Source organism: Mustelus asterias, unplaced genomic scaffold (assembly GCF_964213995.1).
Source record: "Mustelus asterias unplaced genomic scaffold, sMusAst1.hap1.1 HAP1_SCAFFOLD_396, whole genome shotgun sequence".
Taxonomy (NCBI): Eukaryota; Metazoa; Chordata; class Chondrichthyes; order Carcharhiniformes; family Triakidae; genus Mustelus; species Mustelus asterias.
The window spans coordinates 295,001-309,157 of NW_027590351.1; the positions used below are offsets into that span (position 1 = coordinate 295,001).

The following is a 14,157-nucleotide window of genomic DNA, read 5'->3' on the forward strand; positions in this document are numbered from 1 at the left end:
CGGAATTGAAACTTGGAGTGTTTCAGATCCATTTTCTGGGCGAGTTTTCAGGCCCCCCATACGCACTCTGCCTGTAAAAATATCAGCACGCCTGTTGCTCGCTGCAGAAGCCTATGGGCGGGGCTTAACACACCCGAAAACCCTGCAGAGGGAGGAAGTGCGCACGGGCAGGCCTCTGATGCTGCACATGCGCGTCAGCAGCAGCAGGGGTCTGACAGAAAATAGAGAGCTGTCAGGCCCCTGCTAGTACAGGCTGCCTGAAGCAGTTCCCCCCAACCGTGCAATCGCAAGGGTCTGCGGCCTGAGATATAGCCCCCACTGACACTTCCTGCTGCCTTGACTGTTCGCAGACCACCCCTTCCCCCATTGGTCACAGGCCCGTTGCCCTCCCCCCACCGATCGCAGACCTGCCGCCCTCCCCCCATTGATCGCTGCAGAGTGGCAGCGGGCCCTGTCCCCCATTAGTCCCGCCCCATCCACTATTTAGCCCACCCCCATTGCTCCCCGCCAAAACTGTCCGGTGGGCATTGCCCAGGTGGCATTGCCAGTCTGGCACTGCCCAAGGGGCATCCCCCCTTCCCCTCGGCCTCCCAGGTTGGGGGGGGGGGGGGTGGCCTCAATGGCCTCTGGTTCCACTGGCGATGGCAAATTGACTCTTTCCCATTCATGCAGAGCATGTCTATTTCTCGCTGGAGAGAGATCATAAAGAGAGGTGGGCCCAGATGATTGAGTGTCAGACTCACTAAGCCGATGTAAAACATCATTATAATACATTTCTATATGTTAACTTACCTCTTGCCCATCTGTGGTGTGAGGCTGACCGCGCTGGAAATGCAGCACTTGTAAAATGGCGCCGGTTGCAAACAAATGGTGCCAATTGTGCTCAGTGCTTTCCGCCTGACTTTACTAAAGCATCGCGGCCAAATACACGGTAATACTGCCTCCAGTGTGTTTCCATTTCATAGAATCATAGAGTGCAGAAGAAACCCTTCAGGCCAACGAGTCCGCACTGACACATTAGAAACACCTGAACTCCGACCTAATCCCATTTGCCAGCACTTGGTCCATCGCCCTGAATGTTATGACATGCCAAGTGCTCATCCAGGTATTTTTTAAAGGATGTGAGGCATCCCGCCTCCACCACCCTCCCAGGCAGCACATTCCAAACCATTGACAGCCTCTGGGTATAAAAGATTTTCCTCACATTCCCCCTAAACCCCCTGCCCCTCACTTTCAACCTATGTCCCCTTGTGGCTGACCCTTCAACTAAGGGGAACAACTGCTCCTTATCCACTCTGTCCATGTCTCTCATAAGCTTGTATACCTCGATCAGGTCTCCCCTCAGCCTTGTCTGCTCCAACGAAAATAACCCAAGCCGACACAACCACTCTTCATAACTTAAATGTTCCACATCAGGCAGCATCCTGGTGAATCTTCTCTGCACCACCTCCAATGCAATCACATCCTTCCGATAATGTGGTGAGCAGAACTGCACACAGTGCTCTAGCTGTGTACTCACCAAAGTTGCAACATAAGTTCTCTGCTTTTGTAATCTATGCCTCGATTGATAAAGGCAGGTATCCCATATGACTTTTTCACCACCCTACTAACCTGCCCTTCCGCTTTCAGAGATCTGTGGACAAATACACCAAGGTCCCTTTGTTCCACAGAACTTCCGAGTGTCCTACCATTCATTGAATACTTTCTTGTCAAATTACTCCTTCCAAAGTGTATCACCTCACATTTTTCAGGGTTAAATCCCATCTGCCACTTATCTGCCCATTTTGTCTATGTCTTCCTGTAGCCCAAGACGCTCTGCCTCACTGTTAAGCACCTGTCCAATCTTTGTGTCATCCGCAAACTTACTAACCCTACTCCCCACATAGTCAATGTCATTTATATAAATAATGAATAATAGGGGACCCAACACAGATCCCTGTGGTACGTTGCTGCACACTGGATTCTAGTCACAAAAGCAGCATTCTGTTATCACCCTCTGTCTCCTGCAACTGAGTGTATTTTGAATCCACTTGATCAAATAACCCTCTATCTCATATCAATTTACCTTCTTTACAAGTGTCCCATGTGGGACTTTGTCAAAGGCTTTGCTGAAATCCATATAAACTACATTGACCCCTCGTCTACACACCTAGTCAACTAACACGTCAGTCAACGACACATGGTAGCACAGTGGTTAGCACTGCTGCTTCACAGCACCAGGGACCTGGGTTCGATTCCCGGCTCGGGTCACTGTCTGTGTGGAGTTTGCACATTCTCCTCGTGTCTGCGTGGGTTTCCTCCGGGTGCACCGGTTTCCTCCCACAGTCCAAAGATGTGCGGGTTAGGTTTGATTGGCCATGCTGAAATTGCCCCTTCGTGTCCTGAGATGCACAGGTTAGAGGGATTAGTGGGTAAAATATGTAGAGATATGGGGGTAGGGCCTGGGTGGGATTGTGGTCGGTGCAGACTCGATGGGCCGAGGGGCCTCTTTCTGTACTGTAGGATTTCTATGAATCTATGATACTCAAAACATTCAATCAAATTTAAGGCTAGTGTTTGCAAGATATTGAGAATGTGAGAGTTTAAGGTTATTTTAAGTTTAATTATTATTGTTACAAGTAGGCTTACATTAATTTACGGCAATGAAATTACTGTGAAAATCTCAATCTCTGGCACCTGTTCAGATACACAGAGAGAATTTAGCACAGCCAATGCATCTAACCTGCACATCTTTCAGACTGTGGGAGGAACCCGGTGCACCCGGAGGAAACCCATGCAGACACAGGGAGAACGTGCAGACAGTGACCCAAGCCAGGAATCGAACCCATGTCCCTGGTGCTGTGAGGAAATAGTGCAAACAGCTGTGACACTGAGATACAGGAAGATAGAGAATGACTGTGTGTAAGGGAGAGAAACGGCAAAATACAAAGAATGTGTGAGTGTGAAAGAAAGATACAGCAAGACATAGCAAATGTCTGTGTGTGAAAGAGATGGTAGTCATGATGTGGAGATGCTGCTGTTGGACTGGGGTGAACACAGTAAGAGTTTTAGTGACACCAGATATCCACTCCATCTGAGGAAGGAGCAGCGCTCCGAAAGATAATGGCATTTGCTACCAAGTAAACCTGTTGGACTTTAATGTGGTGTTGTTAAAACTCTTACTGCGAAAGAGATACAGCGAGATATAGAGAACGTGTATGTGTGTGAGGGAGAGTCATAGAGTCATAGAGAGGTTTACAGCATGGAAACAGGCCCTTCGGCCCAACTTGTTCATTCCTGCCTTTTTTTAAAAACCACTAAGCTTGTCCCAATTGCCCGTGCTTGGTCCATATCCCTCTATACCCATCTTACCCATGTAACTGTCTAAATGCTTTTTAAAAGACACAATTGTACCCGCCTCCACTACTACCTCTGGCAGCTCGTCCCAGACACTCACCACCCTCTGTGTGAAAAAATTGCCCCTCTGGACACTTTTGTATCTCTCCCCTCTCACCTTAAACCTATGCCCTCTCGTTTTAAACTTTGTCCTTTTTCGTTTGGGAAAAGATGTTGACGATCGAGCTGATCTATGCCCCTCATTATTTTATAGGCCTCTATAAGATACGGAAAGGTAAAGAATGTTTGCATATTTGATATAACAGGCTAGAGGGAATGTGTCCGATGTGAGAGACAGATACAGCAAGATATAGGAAATGTGAGTGTGAGAGAGAGATACAGCAAGATAGAGAGTGCGTGTGTGAGAGAGAGAGAGATACAACAACAAGCTCGAGGGAATATGTCTGTTTGAGAGAGAGAGGTATAACGAGATATAGAGAATGTGTGTGTGTGAGAGAGAGAGATATACAGCAAGATATAGAGATAGAGTGTAAGAGAGAGAGAAACCGTATGGCCAATCCACCTAACCCGCACATCTTTGGACTGTGGGAGGAAATCGGAGCACATGGAGCAAACCCATGTCGACACGGGGAGAATGTGCAGACTCCACACAGACAGTAACCGAGGCCGGAATTAAACCTGAATCCCTGGCACTGTGAGACAGCAGTGCTAACCACTGTGCCAACGTGTCATCCGATGTGGGCGAGTGAGAGAGATACAGCAAAATATAGAGACTGTGTGAGTATGAGTGAGAGATACAGCAGGATATAGAGAATGTCTGTGAGTATGAGAGAGAGATAATGTGGAGATAGAACATAGAACATAGAACATAGAACAGTACAGCACAGAACAGGCCCTTCGGCCCACGATGTTGTGCCGAGCTTTATCTGAAACCAAGATCAAGCTATCCCACTCCCTATCATCCTGGTGTGCTCCATGTGCCTATCCAATAACCGCTTAAATGTTTCTAAAGTGTCTGACTCCACTATCACTGCAGGCAGTCCATTCCACACCCCAACCACTCTCTGCGTAAAGAACCTACCTCTGATATCCGTCCTGTATCTCCCACCACGAACCCTATAGTTATGCCCCCTTGTAATAGCTCCATCCACCCGAGGAAATAGTCTTTGAACGTTCACTCTATCTATCCCCTTCATCATTTTATACACCTCTATTAAGTCTCCCCTCAGCCTCCTCCGCTCCAGAGAGAACAGCCCTAGCTCCCTCAACCTTTCCTCATATGACCTACCCTCCAAACCAGGCAGCATCCTGGTAAATCTCCTCTGCACTCTTTCCAGCGCTTCCACATCCTTCTTATAGTGAGGTGACCAGAACTGCACACAATATTCCAAATGTGGTCTCACCAAGGTCCTGTACAGTTGCAGCATAACCCCACGGCTCTTAAACTCCAACCCCCTGTTAATAAAAGCTAACACACTATAGGCCTTCTTCACAGCTCTATCCACTTGACTGGCAACCTTTAGAGATCTGTGGATATGGACCCCAAGATCTCTCTGTTCCTCCACAGTCTTCAGAACCCTACCTTTGACCCTGTAATCCACATTTAAATTTGTCCTACCAAAATGAATCACCTCACATTTATCAGGGTTAAACTCCATTTGCCATTTTTCAGCCCAGCTTTGCATCCTATCTATGTCTCTTTGCAGCCTACAACAGCCCTCCACCTCATCCACTACTCCACCAATCTTGGTGTCATCAGCAAATTTACTGATCCACCCTTCAGCCCCCTCCTCTAAGTCATTAATAAAAATCACAAAGAGCAGAGGACCAAGCACTGATCCCTGCGGCACACCGCTAGCAACCTGCCTCCAATCCGAAAATTTTCCATCGACCACCACCCTCTGTCTTCGGTCAGACAGCCAGTTACCTATCCAATCGGCCAACTTTCCCTCTATCCCACACCTCCTCACTTTCATCATAAGCCGACCATGGGGGACCTTATCAAACGCCTTACTAAAATCCATGTATATGACATCAACTGCCCTACCTTCATCAACACACTTAGTTACCTCCTCAAAAAATTCTATCAAATTTGTGAGGCACGACTTACCCTTCACGAATCCGTGCTGACTATCTCGGATTAATCCGCATCTTTCTAAATGGTCGTAAATCCCGTCCCCAAGGACCCTTTCCATCAATTTACCAACCACCGAAGTAAGACTAACCGGTCTATAATTACCAGGGTCATTTCTATTCCCTTTCTTAAACAGAGGAACAACATTCGCCATTCTCCAGTCGTCTGGCACCATCCCCGTGGACAGCGAGGACCCAAAGATCAGCGCCAAAGGCTCTGCAATCTCATCCCTTGCCTCCCACAGAATCCTAGGATACATTTCATCAGGCCCAGGGGACTTATCGACCTTCAGTTTATTCAAAACTGCCAAGACATCCTCCCTCCGAACATCTATTTCCTCCAGCCTATTAGCCTGTAACACCTTCTCTTCCTCAAAAACATGGCCCCTCTCCTTGGTGAACACTGAAGAAAAGTATTCATTCATCACCTCGCCTATCTCTACTGACTCCATACACAAGTTCCCACTACTGTCCTTGACCGGCCCTAACCTCACCCTGGTCATTCTTTTATTCCTCACATAAGATTAAAAAGCCTTGGGGTTTTCCTTGATCCGACCCGCCAAGGACTTCTCATGTCCCCTCCTAGCTCTCCTAAGCCCCTTTTTCAGCTCATTCCTTGCTAACTTGTAACCCTCAATCGAGCCATCTGAACCTTGTTTCCTCATCCCTACATAAGCTTCCCTCTTCCTTTTCACAAGACATTCCACCTCTTTTGTGAACCATGGTTCCCTCACTCGGCCATTTCCTCCCTGCCTGACAGGAACATACCTATCAAGGACATCCAGTATTTGTTCCTTGAAAAAGTTCCACTTTTCATTAGTTCCTTTCTCTGACAGTTTCTGTTCCCAACTTATGCCCCCTAATTCTTGCCTAATCGCATCATAATTACCCCTCCCCCAATTGTAAACCTTGCCCTGCCGTACGGCCCTATCCCTCTCCATTGCAATAACAAAAGACACCGAATTGTGGTCACTATCTCCAAATTGCTCTCCCACAACCAAATCTAACACTTGGCCCGGTTCATTTCCCAGTACCAAATCCAATGTGGCCTCACCTCTAGTCGGCCCATCCACATATTGTGTCAGGAAACCCTCCCGCACACACTGCACAAAAACTGCCCCATCCAAACTATTTGACCTACAAAGGTTCCAATCAATATTTGGAAAGTTAAAGTCCCCCATGACAACTACCCTGTGACCCCCACACATATCCATAATCTGCTTAGCAATTTCTTCCTCCACATCTCTATTACTATTTGGGGGCCTATAGTAAACTCCTAGCAACGTGACCGCTCCTTTCCTATTTCTAACTTCAGCCCATATTACCTCAGTGTGCAGATCCCCCACGAAGTGCCTTTCCGCAGCCGTTAAACTATCCTTGATTAACAATGCCACTCCTCCACCTCTTTTACCAGCTTCCCTACACTTAGTGAAACATCTATACCCCGGAACGTCCAACAACCATTCCTGTCCTTGTTCTACCCACGTCTCCGTAATGGCCACAACATCGTAGTCCCAAGTACCAATCCACGCCCCAAGTTCATCTACCTTGTTCCGGATGCTCCTTGCATTGAAGTAGACACACTTCAACCCACCTTCCTGTCTACCAGTACCCACCCTTGACCCTGATACCTTCCCCAATACCTCACCACCCTCTCTGACTTCTGGACTACAACTCCCTTTCCCACTCCCCTGACAAATTAGTTTAAACCCCCCTGAAGAGCCGTAACAAATTTCCCTCCGAGGATATTGGTGCCCCTCTGGTTCAGGTGCACCCCGTCCTGTTTGTACAGGTCCCACCTTCCCCAGAACGTGTTCCAATTATCCACGTATCTGAAACCCTCCCTCCTACACCATCCCTGCAACCACATATTTAACTGCACTCTCTCCCTGTTCCTCAACTCGCTATCACGTGGTACCGGCAATGTACCAGAGATGACCACATGTTTTGTCTTGGCTCTCAGCTTCCAGCCCAGCTCCAGAAATTCCTGCTTTAAATCCCCGTCCCTTCTCTTACCTATGTCATTGGTACCAATGTGCACCACGACTTGTGACTGTTTCCCCTCCCCCTTCAGAATCTGGAAAACACGGTCTGAGACATCACGGACCTTGGCATCCGGTAGGCAACATACCATCCGTGAGTCTCTTTTGCTGCCACAGAACCTCCTATCTATCCCTCTAACTAACGAGTCCCCAATAACTATCGCCCTCCCGCTCTCCCCCTTTCCCTCCCGAGCCACAGAGACGGACACAGTGCTGGAGATCCTCTCACTGCGGCTCCCCACTGGTATGTCATCCCCCTCAACCGTATCCAAAGCGGAATACTTGTTGCTAAGGGGAATGACCACCGGGGATCCCTGCACGGACTGCTTCCTCCCAGCCCCTCTCACCGTCACCCATCTGTTTTCAATCCTCGGAGTAACTGTATTCCTAAAGCTTGTGTCTATGGCCATCTCTGCGTCCCTGATGATCCTAAGTTCATCCAACTCCAGCTCCAGTTCCCTAACACGGTTTTGGAGGAGCTGCAGATGGGTGCACTTCCCACAGGTGTAATCAGTAGGGACACTGTCGTCGTCCCTCACCTCAAACATAGTGCAAGAGGAACATTGCACTGCCTGCACACCCATCCCCTCTAGATACCTTGCCAGTACCAGGTAGAAAGTGCAAAAATGAATTCAAACTCACCCCTACTCGCCCTTTCAGCCTAAGCCCTGTGAGCCAAAGTCTTATAGCTCACACTCTGCTTCCCACACACTCAAGCCCTGTGAGCCAAAGTCTTATAGCTCACACTCTGCTTCCCACACACTCAAGCCCTGTGAGCCAAAGTCTTATAGCTCACACTCTGCTTCCCACACACTACGCTGCCCGCTCCCGACGCTGCCCGCTGTATACTGCAGCCTACCTTTAATACTTCACGCGCTTAAAGAAACCCTTCCCAGACTCCTTTGCTGCCCACTTCTAGTTTTCACTTTAAACTTGAAAAACTGCTGTTAAAGTAAAGGCCAAAAAAATACACACACTAGCTGACTAATTAAATAAATAAACAATTCAATTAATCCAATTAATCTCTTACCAACACTGCTGCCTTCAATCACCCCTCTCAGCTTGCTCCAGTGGACTGGGGTAAGCACAGTAAGAAGTCTCACAACACCAGGCTAAAGTCCAACAGTTTTATTTGGTAGCACAAGCCACAAGCTTTCTGAGCGCTGCTCCTTCATCAGATGAGTGGGAGTTCTGATATACAGAATATATACAGGATATAGAGAATGTGTGAGTGAGAGAGAGAGATACAGCAGGATATAGAGAATGTGTGAGTGAGAGAGAGAGATACAGCAGGATATAGAGAATGTGTGAGTGAGAGAGAGAGAGAAATACAGCAGGATATAGAGAATGTGTGAGTGAGAGAGAGAGATACAGCAGGATATAGAGAATGTGTGTGAGAGAGAGAGATACAGCAGGATATAGAGAATGTGTGAGTGAGAGAGAGAGATACAGCAGGATATAGAGAATGTGTGAGTGAGAGAGAGAGACAGCAGGATATAGAGAATGTGTGAGTGAGAGAGAGAGACAGCAGGATATAGAGAATGTGTGAGTGAGAGAGAGAGATACAGCAGGATATAGAGAATGTGTGAGTGAGAGAGAGATACAGCAGGATATAGAGAATATGTGAGTGAGAGAGAGATACAGCAGGATATAGAGAATGTGTGAGTGAGAGAGAGATACAGCAGGATATAGAGAATGTGTGAGTGAGAGAGAGAGAGAGAAATACAGCAGGATATAGAGAATGTGTGAGTGAGAGAGATACAGCAGGATATAGAGAATGTGTGTGAGAGAGAGAGATACAGCAGGATATAGAGAATGTGTGAGTGAGAGAGAGAGATACAGCAGGATATAGAGAATGTGTGTGAGAGAGAGAGATACAGCAGGATATAGAGAATGTGTGAGTGAGAGAGAGAGAGAGATACAGCAGGATATAGAGAATGTGTGAGTGAGAGAGAGAGATACAGCAGGATATAGAGAATGTGTGAGTGAGGGAGAGAGATACAGCAGGATATGGAGAATGTCTGTGTGGGTGAGCATATGAAAGAGAAATGAAAAAGCAAGAGTGGCAAAATCTTTAAAGAAATAGTTGGTCAATTATCCAGTGAGTGAATTAGAACCTTGTGCAATCTGATCCAAGTGCGGAGACCACTTTCTTCCCCATCATGTCACACATGCAGCCAATGTTCAAACCCCAATAATGTCCAATTTAAAAATCTGCAAGTTGCTGCTCCACCAATCACAGCAAATGTGGCAGAGGAACAGCCTGTGATTGGAGCTGTGGTGTGAATGTGAAGGTCCATGATGCATTCTCACTCTCATGGCCGCCCTTGCAGTCTCCCCTACAGGAACATAGGGATCTGAATGATCGCACAGCCTCCTACTCCCTTTCAGTCAGTGATTTCCAAACCCTGACCACCCTTTGGCTGAAAATATTTTCTTTTCATTTCCCCTTTAAATTTTTAGCCAATAACTCTCAATCTGTACCCCCGCCCCTTCCCACAGTTACTAAACACTCTGCAAAGGTAAATTGTCCCTTCCCATCCACACTATCTAGATCAACCAATCAATGCTCACCTCTTCAAAAGACAATAAACCCAGCCTATCCAATCTTTCAAAACAAAACAGAAAAGGCTGGAAAATCTCAGCAGGTCTGACAGGCATCTGTGGAGAGAGAATAGAGCTAACGATTCGAGTCTGGATGACCCTTCACCAGAGTTCCAGCTCGGACCCTTCGTCAGAAGTCCTGACTTTCGGCACGGAGCTGATTGTGCTGACAAAAAAACACTTGAGAGACTCGCGACCGGCGCTCGCTAAAGGCCCCCAGCTGCTGTGTCCCGGTTTGCAGCACAGTGGGCCCGAGAGTCCCGGCCTGTATCTTTATTCAAATAGGGAGACCAAAACTGTGCCCAGATTTTATGATGTGGTCCCACCAAGACCCTGTACAGCTGCAGTAAAACGTGCTCACATTACATTCCATTGCCCTGACAAGACCAACATTTCACTTCTGTCCTAACCACTGATGAGACCATTATCGTGATGTGGTGATTTATGGAGCAGGACAGCCAGGTCCCTCTGTACCTCCCAGTTCACCAATCTCTCTACATTTCAATCATCTGAAGCTTTTCTATTGATTCTGACCAGTCACACTTTCTGGGTGACCACAAACACCAATGACAAAATAAACATGCACTGATAGCAAAATGATTGGAACAGAATCCCACTCCCCTCACACAATCCATCTCACTCCCCTCGCCCACTCTGTCCATAGCAACCCTTCTCTCAGTTTGATTTTCAAAATGCTAATACCTGATGCTGCTGTAACGTTCCAATGAGGCGAATCATAAGGCGGGCTGGTCTGTGGTGTGGGCGGTTGGGTTGGAACTGGACCAGCTTCTGTGAATGAGGAACAGAAAGGTGAGAGAATGTGTGAGAGCAACATCCAACACGAACACAAAATACAGTGAGGAACAGGAGTCTGTAAGTCAAACATGAACTCTGCCCATCCACACAGACGCTGTCACCATGGTGAATACTTGACATTGTTCTCACCAATCGCCAAACTCAGATTCAAACCATTGTGAGAGCTCAGCCAATGATATTGTAGAGGCAAAACTGTCTCTGCAATCGTCCGAATGTGACTTCGAACCAGACTGGACCCACATGGGTCATCCCACACTCCACACTGGATAGCCCATGCGAGGCAGCCCACACCCCCAAACAGGACCCCCAACACGGGACCCTTTATACAGGATAGTACACACACTCCTGACCCCCTAACTGACTCTTGCACAAATCAGCTGTCAGTAAGAAACCCAAACCCCACCCCTGCCAATCCCCCCCCCCCATAACCATTGCCGATGTGAACCAACACCCTGACCCCGTGTCCGACCAGACTGCTACACCCACTCCCCGCATACCCTGGCCAATCCTCTACATGAACTGGCTAGTGCCCTCATGCACCGCCCCCCCGCCCCCCCCCCCCCCCCCCCCCCCACCAAAAAAAACTGACTTAACAGTCTGACTGCACACAACCCCCACCCCCCCATGAGCAAACACTCCAGCCCCCGTGACCGATCCAACAACCCCCCCACTTCCATAACCAAACCCTGCACCCCTTGCATGACCAACCCTCCCCCACCTCTGCCACCCCTTCCTGACCGAGTCCCCTCCCCTAAATCCCCACACTCCCTCCCCCACTCCCTTGTTTGCTGTTCTGTTATTTTCAGTGGGAGTTTTATTTGCAGTTGCCTGACAGAAGTTGTTGCGGTACAAAAGGGGTATGAGCTCCTTCACTCCATTGTTTCTGGCTCGAAAGCCAGTGTCTCCCTGCACTGCCTGAATTTTCATATATGCCCACATTATACTGCATTTTTCAGATTTCTGTCCACACATATCAATCTCCTTTTATATCCTCTTCACAATTTACTTTCCTACCTATCTTTGTGGTGACAGCAAATTTAGCAACCATACCTTCAGTTCCTTCATTTACGTTGCTATTCAAATGTCCCTTTAGCATCCATGATGACTGAGATTCCACAGCCCTCTGCAATGGAGAATTCCGAGGATTCACAACCCTCGGATTTTATGAATTAAAAAAAAATCTTCCCCTTGCTCCTAAGTGGCGTACCCATATTTTGAAATTCTGTCCCCTGGTTCGAGTCCCAAAGTGAAGAATCCTATCCTCACACTTAGGTCAAAATAGAAGAATTGTTGGGGTTGAATCTGGGTTCATAACATACCTTGGGGACCCTAACGTTGCTACTTTGCTACTCCTGAACTCAATCCCTCTGGCAATAGAAGCTAATAAACCATTAGCTTCATAATTGTTCATTGCTCCTGCATTCTAGCTTTTAGTGATTTATTGGAAAGAATCATAGAATCATAGAAACCCAACAGTACAGAAAGAGGCCATTCGGCCCAACGAGTCTGCACCGACCACAATCCCAACCAGGCCCGACCCCCATATATTTTTACCCACTAATCCCTCTAACCTACACATCTCAGGACACGAAGGGGCAATTTTAGCATCGCCAATCAACCTAACCCGCACATCTTTGGACCGTGGGAGGAAACCGGAGCACCCGGAGGAAACCCACGCAGACACGAGGAGAATGTGCAAACTCCACACAGACACTGACCCAAGCCGGGAATCGAACCCAGGTCCCTGGAGCTGTGAAGCAGCAGTGCTTTGACGAGGGATTCCTAATCTCGCACCATTTCAGAAATACTCCACACACTTGTTCCTCCTCGCAAATTGTAAGCATAACCTTATATTTTCTACGTTATATTCTATCTGACATCTACTTGTCCACTCACTAAGCCCTTTTGGAAGAACATATTTAGTCCCCACATCCAAATTATTGATCAAAATTGTGAACAGCTGGGGCCCAAGCTCTGACCCTTGTGGTTCCCTCTGGTCAGAGGCTGCTAACGCCAGAATGAGCTGTTTATTGTCACTCTGCTTTCTGCCTGTTAACCAATCTTTAATCGATGCCAGTATATTACCTCCTATCCCAATGCTTTATTTGTGTTGACCAACTTTCCATTGCTGACCTGATCAAAAGCCTTCTGAAACTCCAGGAACACTGCATCCACTTTTCTCAATTATGTTAGGAATATCCTCACAAACCTCCAACATGTTTGTCAAACGTGATTCACCATTGATTAATCCATGTTGACTATGCCCAATCACATCTTCATTATCAAAATGTCTATTCCACAACTCCTTGAGAATTAATTATTTTAATTTCCCTCCTTGTGCAGGAAGGTTAGTGAGTGAGTGAAGGGCGACAAACGGGCTATCAGAGTGTCTGAATCATTTCCCTTTGCTAAAAATTATACTTTGAGTGTCAGTCCCTTACAAAGCAGAGGCTCTCGTGTAACTTTGTCAGTTGAGCTGCTGAGCTGGGACATCCCAGAGTTTTCTCTTTACATCATTTCCAAACACCAATGTACCTGTGCAGTAAGCGAGGGAACAGGCAGGTGACTTCTTCAACTCATAAACAAAGAAATTGTAGCAGCGTTTGATCTTTATTTCTTGGTGCCAGCGACAGGTGTTTCCACTCCAGTGAAAACAAACTGTCCTCTTTACTATCCCTTCACGCAGACTGGGATGAGATCCTGAAATGAGGAATAGAAAGATTGAAAAGTGTCTCCAGTGTGAATTGTGTTGGACAGTCAATGTCAATCTGATGTAACAGAGTCTGAAATTACCTTTTAACCAGCCTGTGGCGTGTGTGGAGCAACGTCTTACTGGAACAACAGTCTCAGGAATGGTCGAACTACCAGGACTGAAAGGACAATCACACAGTTCATCGCTGTACTGATGCAATCCAAATAAAAAGAGGCTGCAAATACTCAGCTGGTCAGGCAGCCTCTGCGGCGAGAAACAGAATAACGTTACCCTTTGTGACGAACCATCTTCAGAGCAGAGGAGTTATCACAACACCAAACATTAACTCTGTTTATTTCCAGAGATGCTGGCTGACCTGCTGTATATTTCCAGCATTTTATTTTTGTTATTTCATTATTTTAAGGAAGAGGTGTGTGAAATATTAAATGAGATTAGCTCAGTGAGGGAGGAAATATGAAGATGTTTACCATCCTTGAAAGTGGATATGTCCCCAGGCAGAGACAATTCATACCG

General features: G+C 47.1%; 1 protein-coding gene across 1 annotated transcript in view; it reads right to left on the bottom strand.

Annotated features, from left to right (window-relative positions):
* Window positions 1-14,157, bottom strand: part of LOC144486560 (uncharacterized) — a gene marked incomplete at its 5' end in the record, with an annotated part of 84,785 nt that overhangs the window by 11,466 nt on the left and 59,162 nt on the right. Inside the window, 3 exons of the mRNA XM_078204616.1 lie at window positions 10,818-10,904; window positions 13,467-13,631; window positions 13,725-13,801. Coding sequence (XP_078060742.1) covers window positions 10,818-10,904; window positions 13,467-13,631; window positions 13,725-13,801 — 329 coding nt within the window. The remainder of the gene's footprint in view (window positions 1-10,817; window positions 10,905-13,466; window positions 13,632-13,724; window positions 13,802-14,157) is intronic.